The sequence below is a fragment of the Anabrus simplex genome, chromosome 1 (genome assembly GCF_040414725.1).
Source record: "Anabrus simplex isolate iqAnaSimp1 chromosome 1, ASM4041472v1, whole genome shotgun sequence".
NCBI classification, from domain to species: Eukaryota; Metazoa; Arthropoda; class Insecta; order Orthoptera; family Tettigoniidae; genus Anabrus; species Anabrus simplex.
Window position 1 is genome coordinate 1,424,435,419 of NC_090265.1, and position 14,845 is coordinate 1,424,450,263.

General features: G+C 38.1%; 1 protein-coding gene across 2 annotated transcripts in view; it reads left to right on the forward strand.

Annotated features, from left to right (window-relative positions):
* RhoGAP71E (Rho GTPase activating protein at 71E) overlaps positions 1 to 14,845 on the forward strand; it is a 292,611-nt gene that overhangs the window by 203,131 nt on the left and 74,635 nt on the right. Inside the window, exon 7 of one of the 2 annotated variants that reach the window (XM_067152936.2) lies at positions 8,810 to 8,887. The exons of the other annotated variant lie outside the window; for it this stretch is intronic. Within the exon in view, the coding sequence (XP_067009037.1) occupies positions 8,810 to 8,887 (78 nt within the window). The remainder of the gene's footprint in view (positions 1 to 8,809; positions 8,888 to 14,845) is intronic. 2 annotated transcript variants of the gene reach the window in all.

The window sequence follows — 14,845 nt, forward strand, 5'->3', positions numbered from 1 at the left end:
TTTAAACTATTTACATTTTGTATTGAAAACGTGGACCCAAATAATACATTAATTTACTCTATTGTAATCACAGTTCAATATGGATCTATCATTATGAAACTCATTTAATTTAATTAATATGATAGTCATACCTTTAACAGAAATAGGTCATTTGTCTGTTAAAAAACTTCTTTGCCTGGAAGAAGGGTCTATGCCACTCATTCAAGATGGCTGCCAGTGTGTTGAATCTTTCGTCCAACGAGTTGAAAAACTTGAATAAAACCAGAAAAACTAAGATAAATATGGATAACTGGAAGGATAATGAACGTAAAAGGAAACGAAATAGGGATGAGGCTTATAAAGCCACGAAAGGCGTTATAAAAGAAGCAAAAAACAATGCCACAACAGGCGAGTGGAATGAGGGTCTATAATAAATGGGTTATGTTGTGCTAAGGAAGGTCCTTAGAATAAATTTGGTCGTTGTTTAATACATAATGCATTATACAAACCATTCATTTAATTATCATAACGGTAAAATGGTATAGGGTATAACATTATAATAATTTTCTGTTTCTTCCTTGTTTCGGGGCTGTGTGTATGATCCAGAGTTCTGTAACAAGAATGGGTGTATTCAGCTCACTGACTGTGAAAAGGTGGAGTAGTGTACAGAATACTATACCATGGACCTTAATGAGCAGTCTTTGTTTCTTGTGAATAAGTGCCTCAAAATATCTGAACCGAAAAGGAGGTGTAATCAGAGAACAGATGCCACTTCACGTCGGAAACATTCTTTTGAATACCATGTTCCAGCAAAAGGTAGTGACAGTAGTTCACTTGAGGTTTGTAAAATAACTTCTTCAGACATGTTTAGTCTGTCTGTCCAGAGTTCTGACTTCAAAGACGCGAAATGTTGGTCAAAGACCCTAAATTCAAGGTTACTGAAGCAATGTGACTGAAGTTTTCTGAAGATGACTCCACATCTGTGTTTATGGGAAGATGCCACAATTTGATTGTTCCTCGAGAAAGATATACCTTAGTTAATGGTGTCAAGAACAGACGGAATCAGCCACTATTCCTGCCACAAAAATTGCCACAACTCTACGGCTCAACGCTGCCCATTAAGAAAGAAAAAAGCCTACTGAAGATGTGTGACTATGTGTCTCAAGAATTCAGAGGATTCTATAGTGATTTGAAGTGATTCATCTCCAAATAAGTAACACTGTATTTAACTGTGAAAATGTGGTTTAGACCCTTATTCCATGATTTCAAAATGAGAAATGGCTGTTTTACTACATTAATAAGGTTAATTTGTGATCTTTCGGTTTTCAAGTGGTCTTTAAGCATTCTGATTTATTTCAAAATATATTTTTTTCATTTTCTCATTACTCTGACGTTTTTTTCTCTTTCCTGAACATTTTAGTTTTGTGGCCTAGACCCTTATTCCGGGGGGACCTTCAAATATTTATATATTATGTATAAACATTAACTAAAACATTTTTGTAGTACGGCACCTGTACTCAGACACCGACCTAAGACCACTTACTAAAGAAAAATCTAAAGCCGCCACTTCTTTCACCTTTACTTTCAACAACTTTGTCTACAAAATGACTGCTCTCTTCAGAAAGCATAATGTAAAAATTTCTTTCAGAACAAATAACAGGAATTCCGAAATTCTGCACAGTTCCCCATCAGTTAATGTATCCAACACTTTTACAAAGTCCGGTATCTACAGATTCAGATGCAACGAATGCAGTTCCTCATATGTGGGACAGACAGGGCGCAGTTCTGCGGTTGGGTATTCAGAACATGTCAACGCTATAAAATATAATAGGTTTTCAGCAATAGGTCAACACATTTCTGACTCCAACCACAAGTTTACCGACATTGAACACGATTAGAGATCCTTCAAATGGCTAATAAAGGGCCTCTCATAAATATAATTGAAAATTATTGTATCCATTTTGATCAATACTTTAATCCTAACTTAATCTTAAATGAAATTTCTGAAAAGCCTAACATTCTTTTCGATTTCGTAATTAACTATTTTAAAAATATCAGAATTCCAAACACAAGTGTCATCTTTTAAGCTATGCGCAATACGCATCCCCGTAAATTACCCCCACTACCTCATCCTTCCCCTCCACCTTAGCCCTACTCCCCTACTCTGGCTCCTTGATTGGTTATGATCTGCTCATTTGATTCATTGGCTGATGATGACGCGCAGTGAGCGTCTAAACTAGTACCAATCTTGTTTAAATGACATATGATCTAACTCCCGTCAATAAATTGTCATTGCATTGAAAAGGTGGATCCTTAACATTTTTAATTTACTGTAATCCCAGTTCAATACGGAACATAATGAAGTTTCTGACTTTTAATAAAACATTGTTGCACGGACACAAACTCATTTTCGCAATTTCTCAAAAACCAAAAACTGACAGAGATACGGTTTTTCCGCTTAGTATGGCAGAATGGGCCTGTATTAATTTTCGCTGTTATGAGTGTCATCCTGCTGTTGATTACTGTTGAGCCGTTCACTGCATGTGACTTTGAATTACTGGACTGTCTCTGGAGTCGAACCAATGAACAGTCGTGTGTTGAGTGGCCTGTAGCCCTATGTTCAGATCCAGCGATCTACACATAGTTGCTGTATGAGGTGACTGGATTTGGGGAAGTGCAGGTAAGGATTAACCGTCCCCAGGTATAGCAACAAACCGGACTGCCTGCTGTGCCGTGACGAAGAGAGAGACTTGTAAATAGACTTGTAATTAGCAAGTGTGGCCATTCATAGCTGATCAGAATTGTGTATGTCTATGTGTGTGTGTGCATTTATTGGGTCATCCTGAAATAAATTAGAATAATGAAACAGATGGAGTTTTGTTCGTAACAAATTGGTGTTAGATGTTAAATTAGACCCAATGTGTGAGATACATCATTGTAATCAACTTGAATCAGCGGACCAGATACTGCAGGATTAGACCGCTGTTGGGAGCATTCTAGAACATCAGTATATAGTTAATACACACCCAAATAAATCTTTAGGTTTTCATTTCATGTTAATTGCTCTATGCCGGTTGAGACCAGAAGCCATGCGAAAATTGAGGCTCAGTTAAATGCGCTCTTGGAGGTGATAAAAGAGATTAAAGAAAACCAGAAGGAGGTGAGAGAAAGGCAGAGGAGAGTGAAGAACAAGTTGGAAGAAGGCTTTAAGAAGATAGAAGAAAGCCAGGAGGGGATAGTTGAAAGTCAGAAGAGGATGATAAAGGAAATAATAGACAGTCAGAAGAAGATGGAAGACGACGACCAAGAGAAGACAGAAGATGGGTGACAGACAGAGAAATATCGATGAGGGTCTACACAAGATAAAGCATGTTCCGCAGGTCGACACTGTCCCATAGACTTTGTCCAGAAGACTGCGAGTTCTGTTCCAGTGGAGAGACCGAGCACGAAGTTTCCTGCCAAGTGGTCGCCATGGGGTTCGAAGGAAACTGGAGCCGTGACGCCTGGTTGGAAACGCAGAGGGATAGGGATCGTCACCTTCCCCTGGACCCCTTAGCTTACCAGCCCGGAGTCCAAGATGCAAGTTGAAGGTGGTACATCTAGACCGATGGGCACCATACAAAGGAACAGCTGAGAAGATAACTGATCGGAACGATCAGCTCTTGAAGGGGGGCAGTGTTACGTGCCCGGCCTGTGGTAGCCCCTTTCGGTGCTTCCTGGAAGGGACTAGTGAATTAGCCGACCGGAGAGCTCCCAGCCAGCCTGGAGGGCTTCACTGGAATTTCTGTGTATTGTTCTCGTCAGCTGGCGTACCTGTGAGTTTCTTGGAGACTCAACGGGAGTGTTCCACCTCTAGCCACCTCGGAAATTTTCTGGTTCCCATCACCCGAGCTATAAAAAGGGAGGCTAGCCGTATACAGTTGGTCAGAGTTGGGCTCCGTGGAGTTGCTGTGAGATTCATTGTGTTGGGGTTCAGTGGCTGGGCTGAAGGTGACAGAGTGTTGGCTGTCGCTAGTGTCCCACTGAGGTCTGAATGAGGAGCTGTTGTTGTGGTGTCGGATAATCCAGTGAGTAGGTGGGCTGGAGTCGACGGAACAGAAGACTGTGTACTATCTGAGAGTACTGTGTTTTTGAGTATTTCTGTAGACTGAGGAGCACCGTAAGTCAGCGATGGAAGCCACTATCGTGAGTGTGAGGATAAATGTGCCTGTGTTGATATATGCTGTTGTTAGTGTTGTCCTGCTGTTGAATACTTTTGAGCTGTTCACTGCATGTGACTGTGTGAATTACTGGACTGTGTCTGGAGTAAAACCAACGAACAGTCAACGTGTGTCGAGTGGCCCGTAGCCCTGTTTTCAGATCCAGTGGTCTTCACACAGGTGCTGTATGATGTGAAAAGGGTTAGAGGATTTCTTAGTGTTTTTAATAAGATAATGGAAATGACAGTGTTAAATATTTGGATAGATAGATTGAAGAAAGGAGGCTTACTGTGGTGGCTTATATAAGAATAAGGGGTGGATAAAGGATAAGTCACTATGCATATTATGTGGGATAAAGTGTAATGATCTACACTTAATAAGTAATTGTAAAGACAAGGGACAGGTAAGAAATAAACTTTTGAGTGCCAACAAGTGGGAGTTATTAGAACAAGGGGATGAAAAAGGAATCTTAGTGTGGGTGGCCAAAGAATGGGAAAAAGGAGCAGAATTAAACAGGTAATGTGCGGTAAGAAGAATATGTGAATTAAAGTTAAAAGAAGGAAGTACATAAACTTATAAGGCTGTGTAAAAGCTAAAAGACGGTGTGCGGTCTTATGAGTGGTCATGAATATAAAAGACTAGCTAGTTGAGATTTAGTAATATAGTGCATTGTAAGAAGGTATGTGTTGATGGTAAGTTGTGAAACAAGAAGAATGTGATCACACTAGTGGCAACAGGTCAGTCGTGGCTGAGTCAGCCGACGTAGGACAATAGGTCATGTAGGAAGTGTGTATAGTATGAATGTATCAGTGTGCCAGCTGACTCAGCCAGGCCAGGAGATAATAGTGACGGTGGCCTTATTAGGAGTCGTGTGTAATCAATCAATTAGTGAGAATGCACACGGCACTAAAGGCTAACTCAAGATGGAAAGAGAAGGATGAAAGGCTAGACTTCTGTTAGTAACAAGGTTGTTAATTAGTAATTATGTAGTGTTAGAGGGCGGGGGAGAAACGGGAAGTTGGGGGGGGGGGCAGTACATAACCGAGGGAGGACGGGATAGGACGGGCCTATCCCAAATGAATGGGGTAGTGTTTCAGCAAATGCAGCAGGAAAAATTTCGAAATAGAAGAGAGGGAGAGGGGGCACGTGGGGAGCAGGATTTCCGCTTACATGTGTCCTGCTGAAATATGGAATGGTGAGAAATTAGCAATTGACAGCTGCTAGGGTAGGTGGGGTCTTCCTTTTGGGCCTCATGAGAAAGGGCTGGGTGTGTAATCCCTGGGAGGGTGGCTCATTTTCTCGCCCAGGGGGGGGATAACACAATCGGGCAGTAGTTGTAGGGGTGGCCCTTGCATGTGGACTGGTTTTCCGCCCGTGTGAGGAGTCACAAGTTAGATGTAGGGATGGGCTTACATGTGGTCCGGCTTTCCACCCATGTACGAGGCAGCACAGTAGTGTCAGTTTGTTAAGGTGGGTGACGTTTTGCATGTGGTCTGGTTTTCCGCCCTTGTGGGGAGTCACATAATAGGTATAGGTATGTAGGGGTGGCGTCTCTCATGTGAGATTGGTTATCTTCTCATGTAAGAGGGGCCACAGATCAGTGTTTGTGTTCATATTCTGGTTAAAATTGTTCAGTTTATTGGTTTTGGTAACTTGTAATTTGGGCGAAAAGCCTGTAATGTTCGATGTTTAAATAAATATATAAATAAAATAATCATATCAATCAAGAGTGCCTTCCACATGGATGATGACACCTAGAGAATACCACGAGAACATTCCCCAGACCATAACACTGCCCCCATCGCCTGGTCTTTATCCAGCAATGGTTTCAGGGAGTTGGTTCTCCGACATCTATGACTGGACACACTGACATCTATCCATTATACAATTGAAAACATGACTCATCATAGAAGGCTGCCCATCGCCAATCAGCAACAGTATTGTCCAAAGTTGCTTTTGTCGATGCGCCTGTGTTAGCATGGGTGCAGCCTGGAACCCCATTTGCAGAAGGGTTCGTTGAAGTGTTGTGGTAGAAATGTGTCTGGGTGCCTCCTAGTTCTTTTGGATGCCGGCTGATGAGCCCAACTTATTACCACGCTGGCAACCAGGAATGAGTTAGCTGGAAAATTTATAATGTTCAATAACGGACCATTTATATTGGTACTAGTGTAGCCTGTCAATTGGCCTTCATAAACAGTCATAGTCGATGTTCCCCTCGGACATTAATGGCCATTAGACTCCACAATTTCCATGATGGTTATTCCCAGTGGTTATAAGATTATAACCTTTTCATTACAATATATCAAGTAAATAATATTACATATATTTTAATTTTATAATTATTCCTACAACATTGTCTTTGTCTGGTATACATATGTTTTAGTTATCAAATAATATGTTTAATTTCTATGTGGTTTAAAATCGCCACTAAGTGGTTGAAACTAGTCCCAAGACTTATGTAGTATCATTTACTTGATATATTGTATTGAAAAGGTCAGTTTTTTATTATTATAATTGCACTTCAGTATGGAACAAAAATTAAGTTCATAGCTTATAATTAATTCTCAGTGGTGCCAATTGTCCACTCATGATACACCTTAACCACAGAGGCACATGAACAGTTCACAAAACATAGCTGTTTCCAAAATGCAGCCCCCACCCCTTAGCGTGCAAGCCATTAATCATACCTTTTCCACGAACCTACTACGCTGGCGTAGCAGGGAGAGAGGTGATACTACCACGTGGCACATCCCAGGTGGCAGATACGAGGGTCTTGGACTTAAAATAGCTCTCGTGGACCAAACACACATCCCCCTGTGGGTGGGGGAGGCAGGCCAAGGATACACCCACAGTATCCCCTGATTTTCGTAAGAGGTGACTAAAAGGGGCGACCAAGAGATGATCAAATTAGAACCATGAGACTACTTATCAGTACCACCATGCGGGGAACACCATGGGTCGCTTTTACTTGCGCGCAGTACCACTATGTTAGGTATACAATAGGTTTGTGCTTAGTAGCGACAGTGTGTGAATCAGGGTGGGTTTTACAGTACCTGTGATTAGTACCACTACTGAGCGACACCATGGGTCTGCCTTGCCTATGATTAGTACCCACTATGTTAGGAACACCACAGGATAGTACGAGTCCCTGTGATTAGTACATCTATGTGAGGAACACCATAGGTTTTTGTTGCCTGTAAATGGCGCCGCAATGTGAGAAACACCATAGGTCTGTGTTACATGTGCATATTACAATACCTGTGAGTAGTACCATAATGTATGGAATACCGCGAGTCTGTGCTACTTTTGATTAGTACTGCAATATGACAAATACCATGGTTCTACTTTCCTAGCGATAAGTACCATTATGAGGGGCCGATGACCTGGATTTTGGACCCTTTAGACTACAAGCATCATCGATTCAGGATTGTGCTTTAGAAGCAGTCAATTGGTCAGTAATACTATTATTTAATGACAGTTTCTGGGAATGTGGGGCATTGTGGGTCGGATCCACTGATTGTTTTAAATTCATATCCTTCCATTCATTCTTCATCATCACAGTTTGAATTCTGGTCAGTGGATGATTTTGGACTTTTAAATTGTCATTACATTTCATCTCATTTCGTACCATTAGGGGCCGATAACTTAGTTGTTAGGCCCCTGTAAACAACAAGCATCATCATCATCATCATCATCATCATCATCATCATCATCATCATCATCATCATCATCATCATCATCAATCATATCTTTTTGTAACTTGGATAAATTGCTTCCCTTAACCTTGACAGTATGAAGTGCAAGCATGTCAGTTGCACTGTATACCTCTTTCCCCAGGTCATGTCACAGGGCATATATCATGGGCAGATAGCACTTCTAGCGGGTGGTCTTAATGATGTGATTCAACTGTGTGTAAAGTGTTCCTTATATTGAAATTTCATATTCTCAGCATTATTTTGCTTAAATATTTACCCATATTTAAATGTTCACGTTCATATTCATAATGATACAATGTCTGAAAGATAGCTATGTTATTTGTATGTCTTGCAGAAGATGTAGCTGGCAATAAGTCATTGTAGGCTGAAAATCAGAATTTGGTGTGGTGCTTGAATGTAGAAATACTCTTCATTGTGAAATAGAAATTCCTTTTCAATTTCAACTGTAATATAAATTTAACATACATTTTCTTTGTTCTTATTGGGTCTTGGAAAATATAAATCATAAAAGTGGGCACACAGGGAGTGAGGAAGTATTCTGCTTAGTATTATCTTCATTCACTTATCTCTGTTCAGTGTTTGCTATATTATTTTGGAAATGTAAAATCTGAAATCTGAATTTTGTAATTTTAGTGTTTTTGGGCTTCTAATTTTTGACCATTATATATCCCAATGTATTGTTTTGAACTGTGTGATAATCTTAATAGAAGTCAGCTGTCAGTCTGAGGTCTTCTGAATAAATTATTTAAATTATTGTTTGAAGTTAAACAAGGAATTTTGAAATAATTCAGAATTTTCTTTTCCCGCTGACCTTTTTAGAGATATATACTAATATTCAGTTTGCATGTTATATTTTAATAATAATGGACTCCATTTGTGCTGCTTGCCATAGTCTGGGTTGTTTACTTCTGACAGGCCAGCTTTCCCTCGAAGCAGAAAAGACTTGGTTGCAATACGAATGTGAGAGGTGGGGTCTCAAATTCAACTTAGAAGGTAAACCGTTTCTTCTTGGCGTAATGCAAGCTAAATGTAGCTTGTTTTGGCTTTTGTGTTGTTTTGATGCTTTGCTTAGCATGTTTGTAAGGGTTATGTATGTTGTTTGTACATCTAAACAGGAAGAAAAAATATTTAATTGATCTTGCATTGGTGTCGTTTTAGTTTTGAGTTTTTCTTTTAAGCTGTATTATTTGAATGTGATGAGTAATATGTCATATCCAGTGATGGAAAGAGTACACAAAAACGTAATTGGGCTAAATTACATTTACATGAGAAATATTTTACATAATTACAATTACAAATTACTTTTTCAAAAAGTAATCAGTAAAATTACAATTACTTTCTGAAACACCAGCCTTATGGGAATCACCAACAATTTTTTCCACATGGGAATGGAATTATGTCAGTGTTTACAAGGAAAATGCAACTTTTGATAATAATAATAATAATAATAATAATAATAATAATAATAATAATAATAATAATAATAATAATAATAATAATAATAATAATAATAATAATAATAAATTATGGCAGAGGTAGACGGTCGTCTGTTGTTTTGATGCATCATATCTCCATTTGTGGATGGGAACTGTATTTCATTTGTGGCTTCCTGGCAGTGTTTGTGACGATGTAGCATGTGTTGAGTGTATGTTGATGTTACCTGATGGATCTGGGATCATTTAATATTGGTTTTTGGTACAAATGTTATGTGTCTTTTGTGCCACGGGTGTCAGCCGTCTTGTTTTGCCAACAGTCTATAGATAACACTATTTAGAGAGAAACTCAAGACACTTGGTTTGTGTGTATACTATCTTTGTCCTAAGTGTCAGCCATTTTGTTTTATTTGCCATCTCTGCCATGGAAACCATGAAGAAGACCGGCACTCTACATGCACTCACCAGCACTGTATTGGTCATGGAAATTATACTTTTCGGTGCCATTATAATGGACGTAATGATTTGATAATGCATTCATCCACATTCATATGGTCAATGTTCTGTCAAATTTATTGTAGAGTATCTTTATCAAGACTAAGATTTGCATTGTAGTGGAGGTTCGATCGGGCATTTTTCTTCATATATTATTATTATTATTATTATTATTATTATTATTATTATTATTATTATTATTATTCAACATCAAGAAATCCACTAGTGTGTGTTCTGGTATCCAGCAACTAGTGGTCTGAGTCTGTTCACCTAGTTGGTGCGGCAGTGAAATATGACTTGATCTCAACAATCAAGTCTAATTTCCGTGATCTTATTAAAGATCATCACAACCAACTTCAACTTGAAGTAATCATGTTGGAACAAAAGGAAAGAAATCTGCTACCCCAGGCCCCAGTCAACACACTGGATTTTCCTGGTCATCAGATTCTGGGGGACCAGGAACATCATGAGGAGAAGATTCAGAGCTTCTCAAAATCTCTTCGCAAACACTACATTGGCACTCTCAATGCAAACACTCTCTTCAAACTTGGAAAACTAAAACAACTCAGACATGCTAGGAAAATTTCACATCAAAATTCTTGCCATTCAAGAGACGCACTTCATAGATGAAAACCATTTCGACACAGAAAATTACAGGATTTACAAAGGTAAACCTGCTGTCAGAAGAGGCACACCATTATTGTTTGGTACAGGATTTGCAGTACACACATCAGTCGTGGATAACATCAGAGACTTCAATTCCATATCAGAACATATCTCCACGCTCTCCTTCAAATCAGGTAATAAAGCATACACAATTATCAATGCACATGCACCTACAAATGACCATAACAGAAAGAAGCCACAAGAAATTGAAGACGTCTGGGAAGACATGGAAGAAGTAACCAAAAACGTACCAGAAAGAGAGATCAAAATTTTAATGGGAGACTTCAATGTGCAATTAGGTAAGAAGAGAAAATACAGACAGATAACAGGCACACATTCGCACAAACAAAAATGGGGAACACCTCATAAAATATTGTCAAAATTTTAACCTCAGAATTATGTCAACGCAATTTCAAAAGCCAACACGAAAATTTACATCATGGAAAGCACCCAACACAGTGTGGGGAGAATTCTAGATTGATTATGTGGCCATTTCCAAGAAAAACACGCGGGAAATTTTAAATGTTAGAATGCGTAAAGGATTCTTAGAGTCTGATCATTATTTACTACAATTTAGATTAAGCCAATCCCAAGACAGAAAAAGACAGCGCAAAACAAAATAGTCAGACATGATCTGGAATACTTGAAGATAAACAGGGATAAAATCGTTGAGGAAATTCATAGGCATTCAACAGACACTTGGACAGATCTTGCGAAGACAGTTCAGAAGGCAGTGCGCTGAGGACAACCCCCTAGAAAATGAAAACATAGATGGTGGAACGTAATTTGTGATCAAGCCATTGAGAGAAGAAAACAAGCATGGGAGAAGTAACAGAACATCAGAAACATGGAAGGAATTTCACTTAGTTCAGAAACAGTCATCGAAGGAAATCAGAAGAGAAAAACTAGCATACAACAATAACAGGCTAAAAGAAATTGAAGAAGATACAAGAGAAATAACACAAGAAATTTTTACAGAACTTTCAAAGAAAATATTAAGGGCTATCAACCTCCTAGCCTCTGCTTCCGAAGAACAGATGGATCCCTGGAAACAAACATGAAAGAAAACTACAATTCTCAAACATTACTTTGATAAACTTCTTAATTGCAAGAAACCCACAGAAAAACTAACATTCCAAAAAACTACATCCAACCCCGATTCTAATCCACCCACAATAGAAGAGATAGAGGAAATCATAAAACAAATGAAAAATAACAGAACAGCAGGAGAGGAGGGTATTATCGCCGAGATCTGAAAGTATTTATAAAATCCTCCTATCAATACAATTCAAATATTTTCTTTTGTAAAGTGATAACCGTCAATACGGAATGAGATTCATAACTTGCAAGAGATCTGAAAGCTCCAAGATGAAAACATCACCAAAAAAATCCATAAGATTATCACAGAAATTTGGGTCACAGACATCAATAACGATATGACGATATTAAACATAAACTCTGAGGGCCCCTTGCTCAACATAACCGAAGATTTCTATATTTCTCTGGACCAATACGCTAATCCCAATCATAACATTAACGACATTACAGAGAAAACTAGCATCATCTTTGATAAAGCCATTCCAGCATTAAAGAACGACTATCTCAAAATAGTAAACACACGCCCTAACAAACCGACTAATCACAAACCTGACCCCACCCCTACCTCCACAATAACCACTCCTCTGTCCCCTCCACCTACATCCCTCTCCACAGCTAACATGAGTCCCAGACGCACTCGTAGTATAACACAGCAAGCCTCCAAACATACCAGTACACGACCTTCACAACAACAATAGTAAGTACTCTTTTCATTTTCATACATACACCAGGCATTTCTTCACATGCACACTATACTTATATCAGCTTATCTTTACAGATAACAACCACATAACGAACATAGACGAGAGAGGTGTTGCCACCAACAGCTCCTACATTTAAACTAAAGTCTTGCAGTTCATCATAAAAAAAAATTACTGAAATTCATCATCAGTTGGATTACATAGTTACTCAAAAAGTTTTCATGACAAGGGTTCTTACCACGTATCAATATGACGTATATCAGCCATAGAACAATCTCGAAGATCACCTTATACAAATAAATTAACATGATATAGAAGCACAAGAACTACATAGAAGATTGAAGAATGAAATCCACGCAACACAAACTCAAATTTTAATAAGCCATATTTTAATGTGTAGAAATTTTTTTAAGTGTTTTATACTGTGGCCTATATATTTTAATGTGTTTAATGTACTCATGTCCTATGACTCTCAATAAATTTTAGTTTATCGTAACTTTCACCACCACTTTTGATCAGATATTTTAACTCCATTTCCATTAGAGATCCGGATGATCTAACATAACATCTTTGTGAATTTGTCTAATGGCTGTAATACATTATATAATAGCTGATGATGGCCATGAAACGCCGAAATCGGTACTAGTGTAAAATCCATTTACAATAAATAAGTATTGATCGGTGGAACACTTTTCTAGTCTATACATTGAATCCAATCAGTACGGAAAATGAAACTTATAAATAATAAGGAGTGTTGATCACGTCGAAGAGTGATGGTCAGTGGGCTAAAAGTGATGGTCAGTGGTCGAAGAGTGGTGGTCAGAGCTGAGAGGTGTTTGAAGAGTTCTTAGAATCATCAAGGAGGTCTACGAGTGGTGGTTTGATCTGAGTAGAAACTGGTACTGTACTGATAGTGAATCATCATCTACTTGTGAGGATGGACTTCACAATGTATTTCAATGAAATTTTCCAATTTCTTACAATCTATTGAATGGACGTAACTACATTGGAGCTTACTACACTCGTACAGGGAATGTAGGTCAACTCCAGGTTACATAAGAAGATAACAGCAGACGGCTCCCGACTTCAGCTCATTGGTTTTTCCAGAAATTTCAAGTTCAACAGCGGTGTGTGCAGACATCAGGTAATTACAGCATCAGACATGTTATGCATTAAAAACATGAAGAAGAAGAAGGTAATCAGCGGCGATATCATATTTCACTTCAAGTTCATGCCAATAGTTTTCTTTGTTTAGATTAAATTTTCTTTTTGATTGTAACAAGAAGTCTCACTGGGTATATATTTTTTTTGTTAAATTAAAGTACGGCAGTGCTAATTCATTGTGACGTAAATTATAGTCATAAATTCAGTTTTCTTTTCATAATAATAAGTTATTCTATTTCTAAGTACAATCCTCAGTTGTGGAAATGCAACCGTAATCTACCTTTGTCCTGATCCATATTCCTGTATATTGCCAGACGTGTGAGTTTATCATCTCACGCCTTGAGATAATTGAGATAAGAGGCATGCTCTATGAATTTTGTTGCTTAATAGAGCAACTGGTGCTCAACAAATTGAATATATATGGTGTGAAGGAGATTAAGGTGTAAGAGTAGTGGTAGGAGTAGTCACAATATCTATTATTACAAAGGTATCATCCACAAATTGTGTCCAAAAATCCAAACCTGGAATATGTCCTATTATTTTGCGGTGATCTAGATGGTCTATATAAATATTGGCTAATATACCCGAGGCAGGAGCTCCCATTGGTAATCCCTCTTGACTATAAATGGTGGTGTTGAACGTAAAATAGTTGTTTTTTTGTGATGAACTGTAGAATTTTCATGAATTGTTCAATCTCTTAACTTCCCTAGACGACCTTGACTGGTTAAATTCATTTTAATATCATCTATTGTTTTATTGACTGAATATTTGTATACATATTAGTTATGTCAAATGAACATAAGTAATGATGGGGCAGACTTTAACAAAAATCTATCAAATTTCTTATTATTGACTTATTGTGAAACTTATAGTTGTTAGAAAGAAATCTGTGCACAAAATTTTGAGATTTTATATGTTGGACTGTTCTAAGAACTCGAAGTATTGAATAGGTGGTTCTCAATAAATTAATTGTAAAAATTTTAATGCTAATATAAGCAGTCAACTGTTTCAAGGTTGGAGTCACCATGTGCTTAGTTATAGGCAGTTGTTAAAAATGGTGGTCTGTGATGTGTGTTTTTTATTTGTGACCGCAGTTGATTAGGTTATGCACGTGTTTAATGTGTAACTTGTAAATAATGAATTGTAAAGTCTACAAAGAAATAGAACCAGTAATGAGCACAATCAGGAAGAAATGCACTTCATTTTTTGGATTACTAATTAGGACACCAGAGAACAGGATCATCAGGAGAATAATAGGAAAATGATGGAATAATGAGTGCAAAATTAAGTGGATTACAGAAATCAAGGAAGATATGGATGAACTGCAAATTACAGTGGAAGACCTAAGAAACAAAACTGACAAAATCAGGAAACTCACAGACAAGCAAACCAGA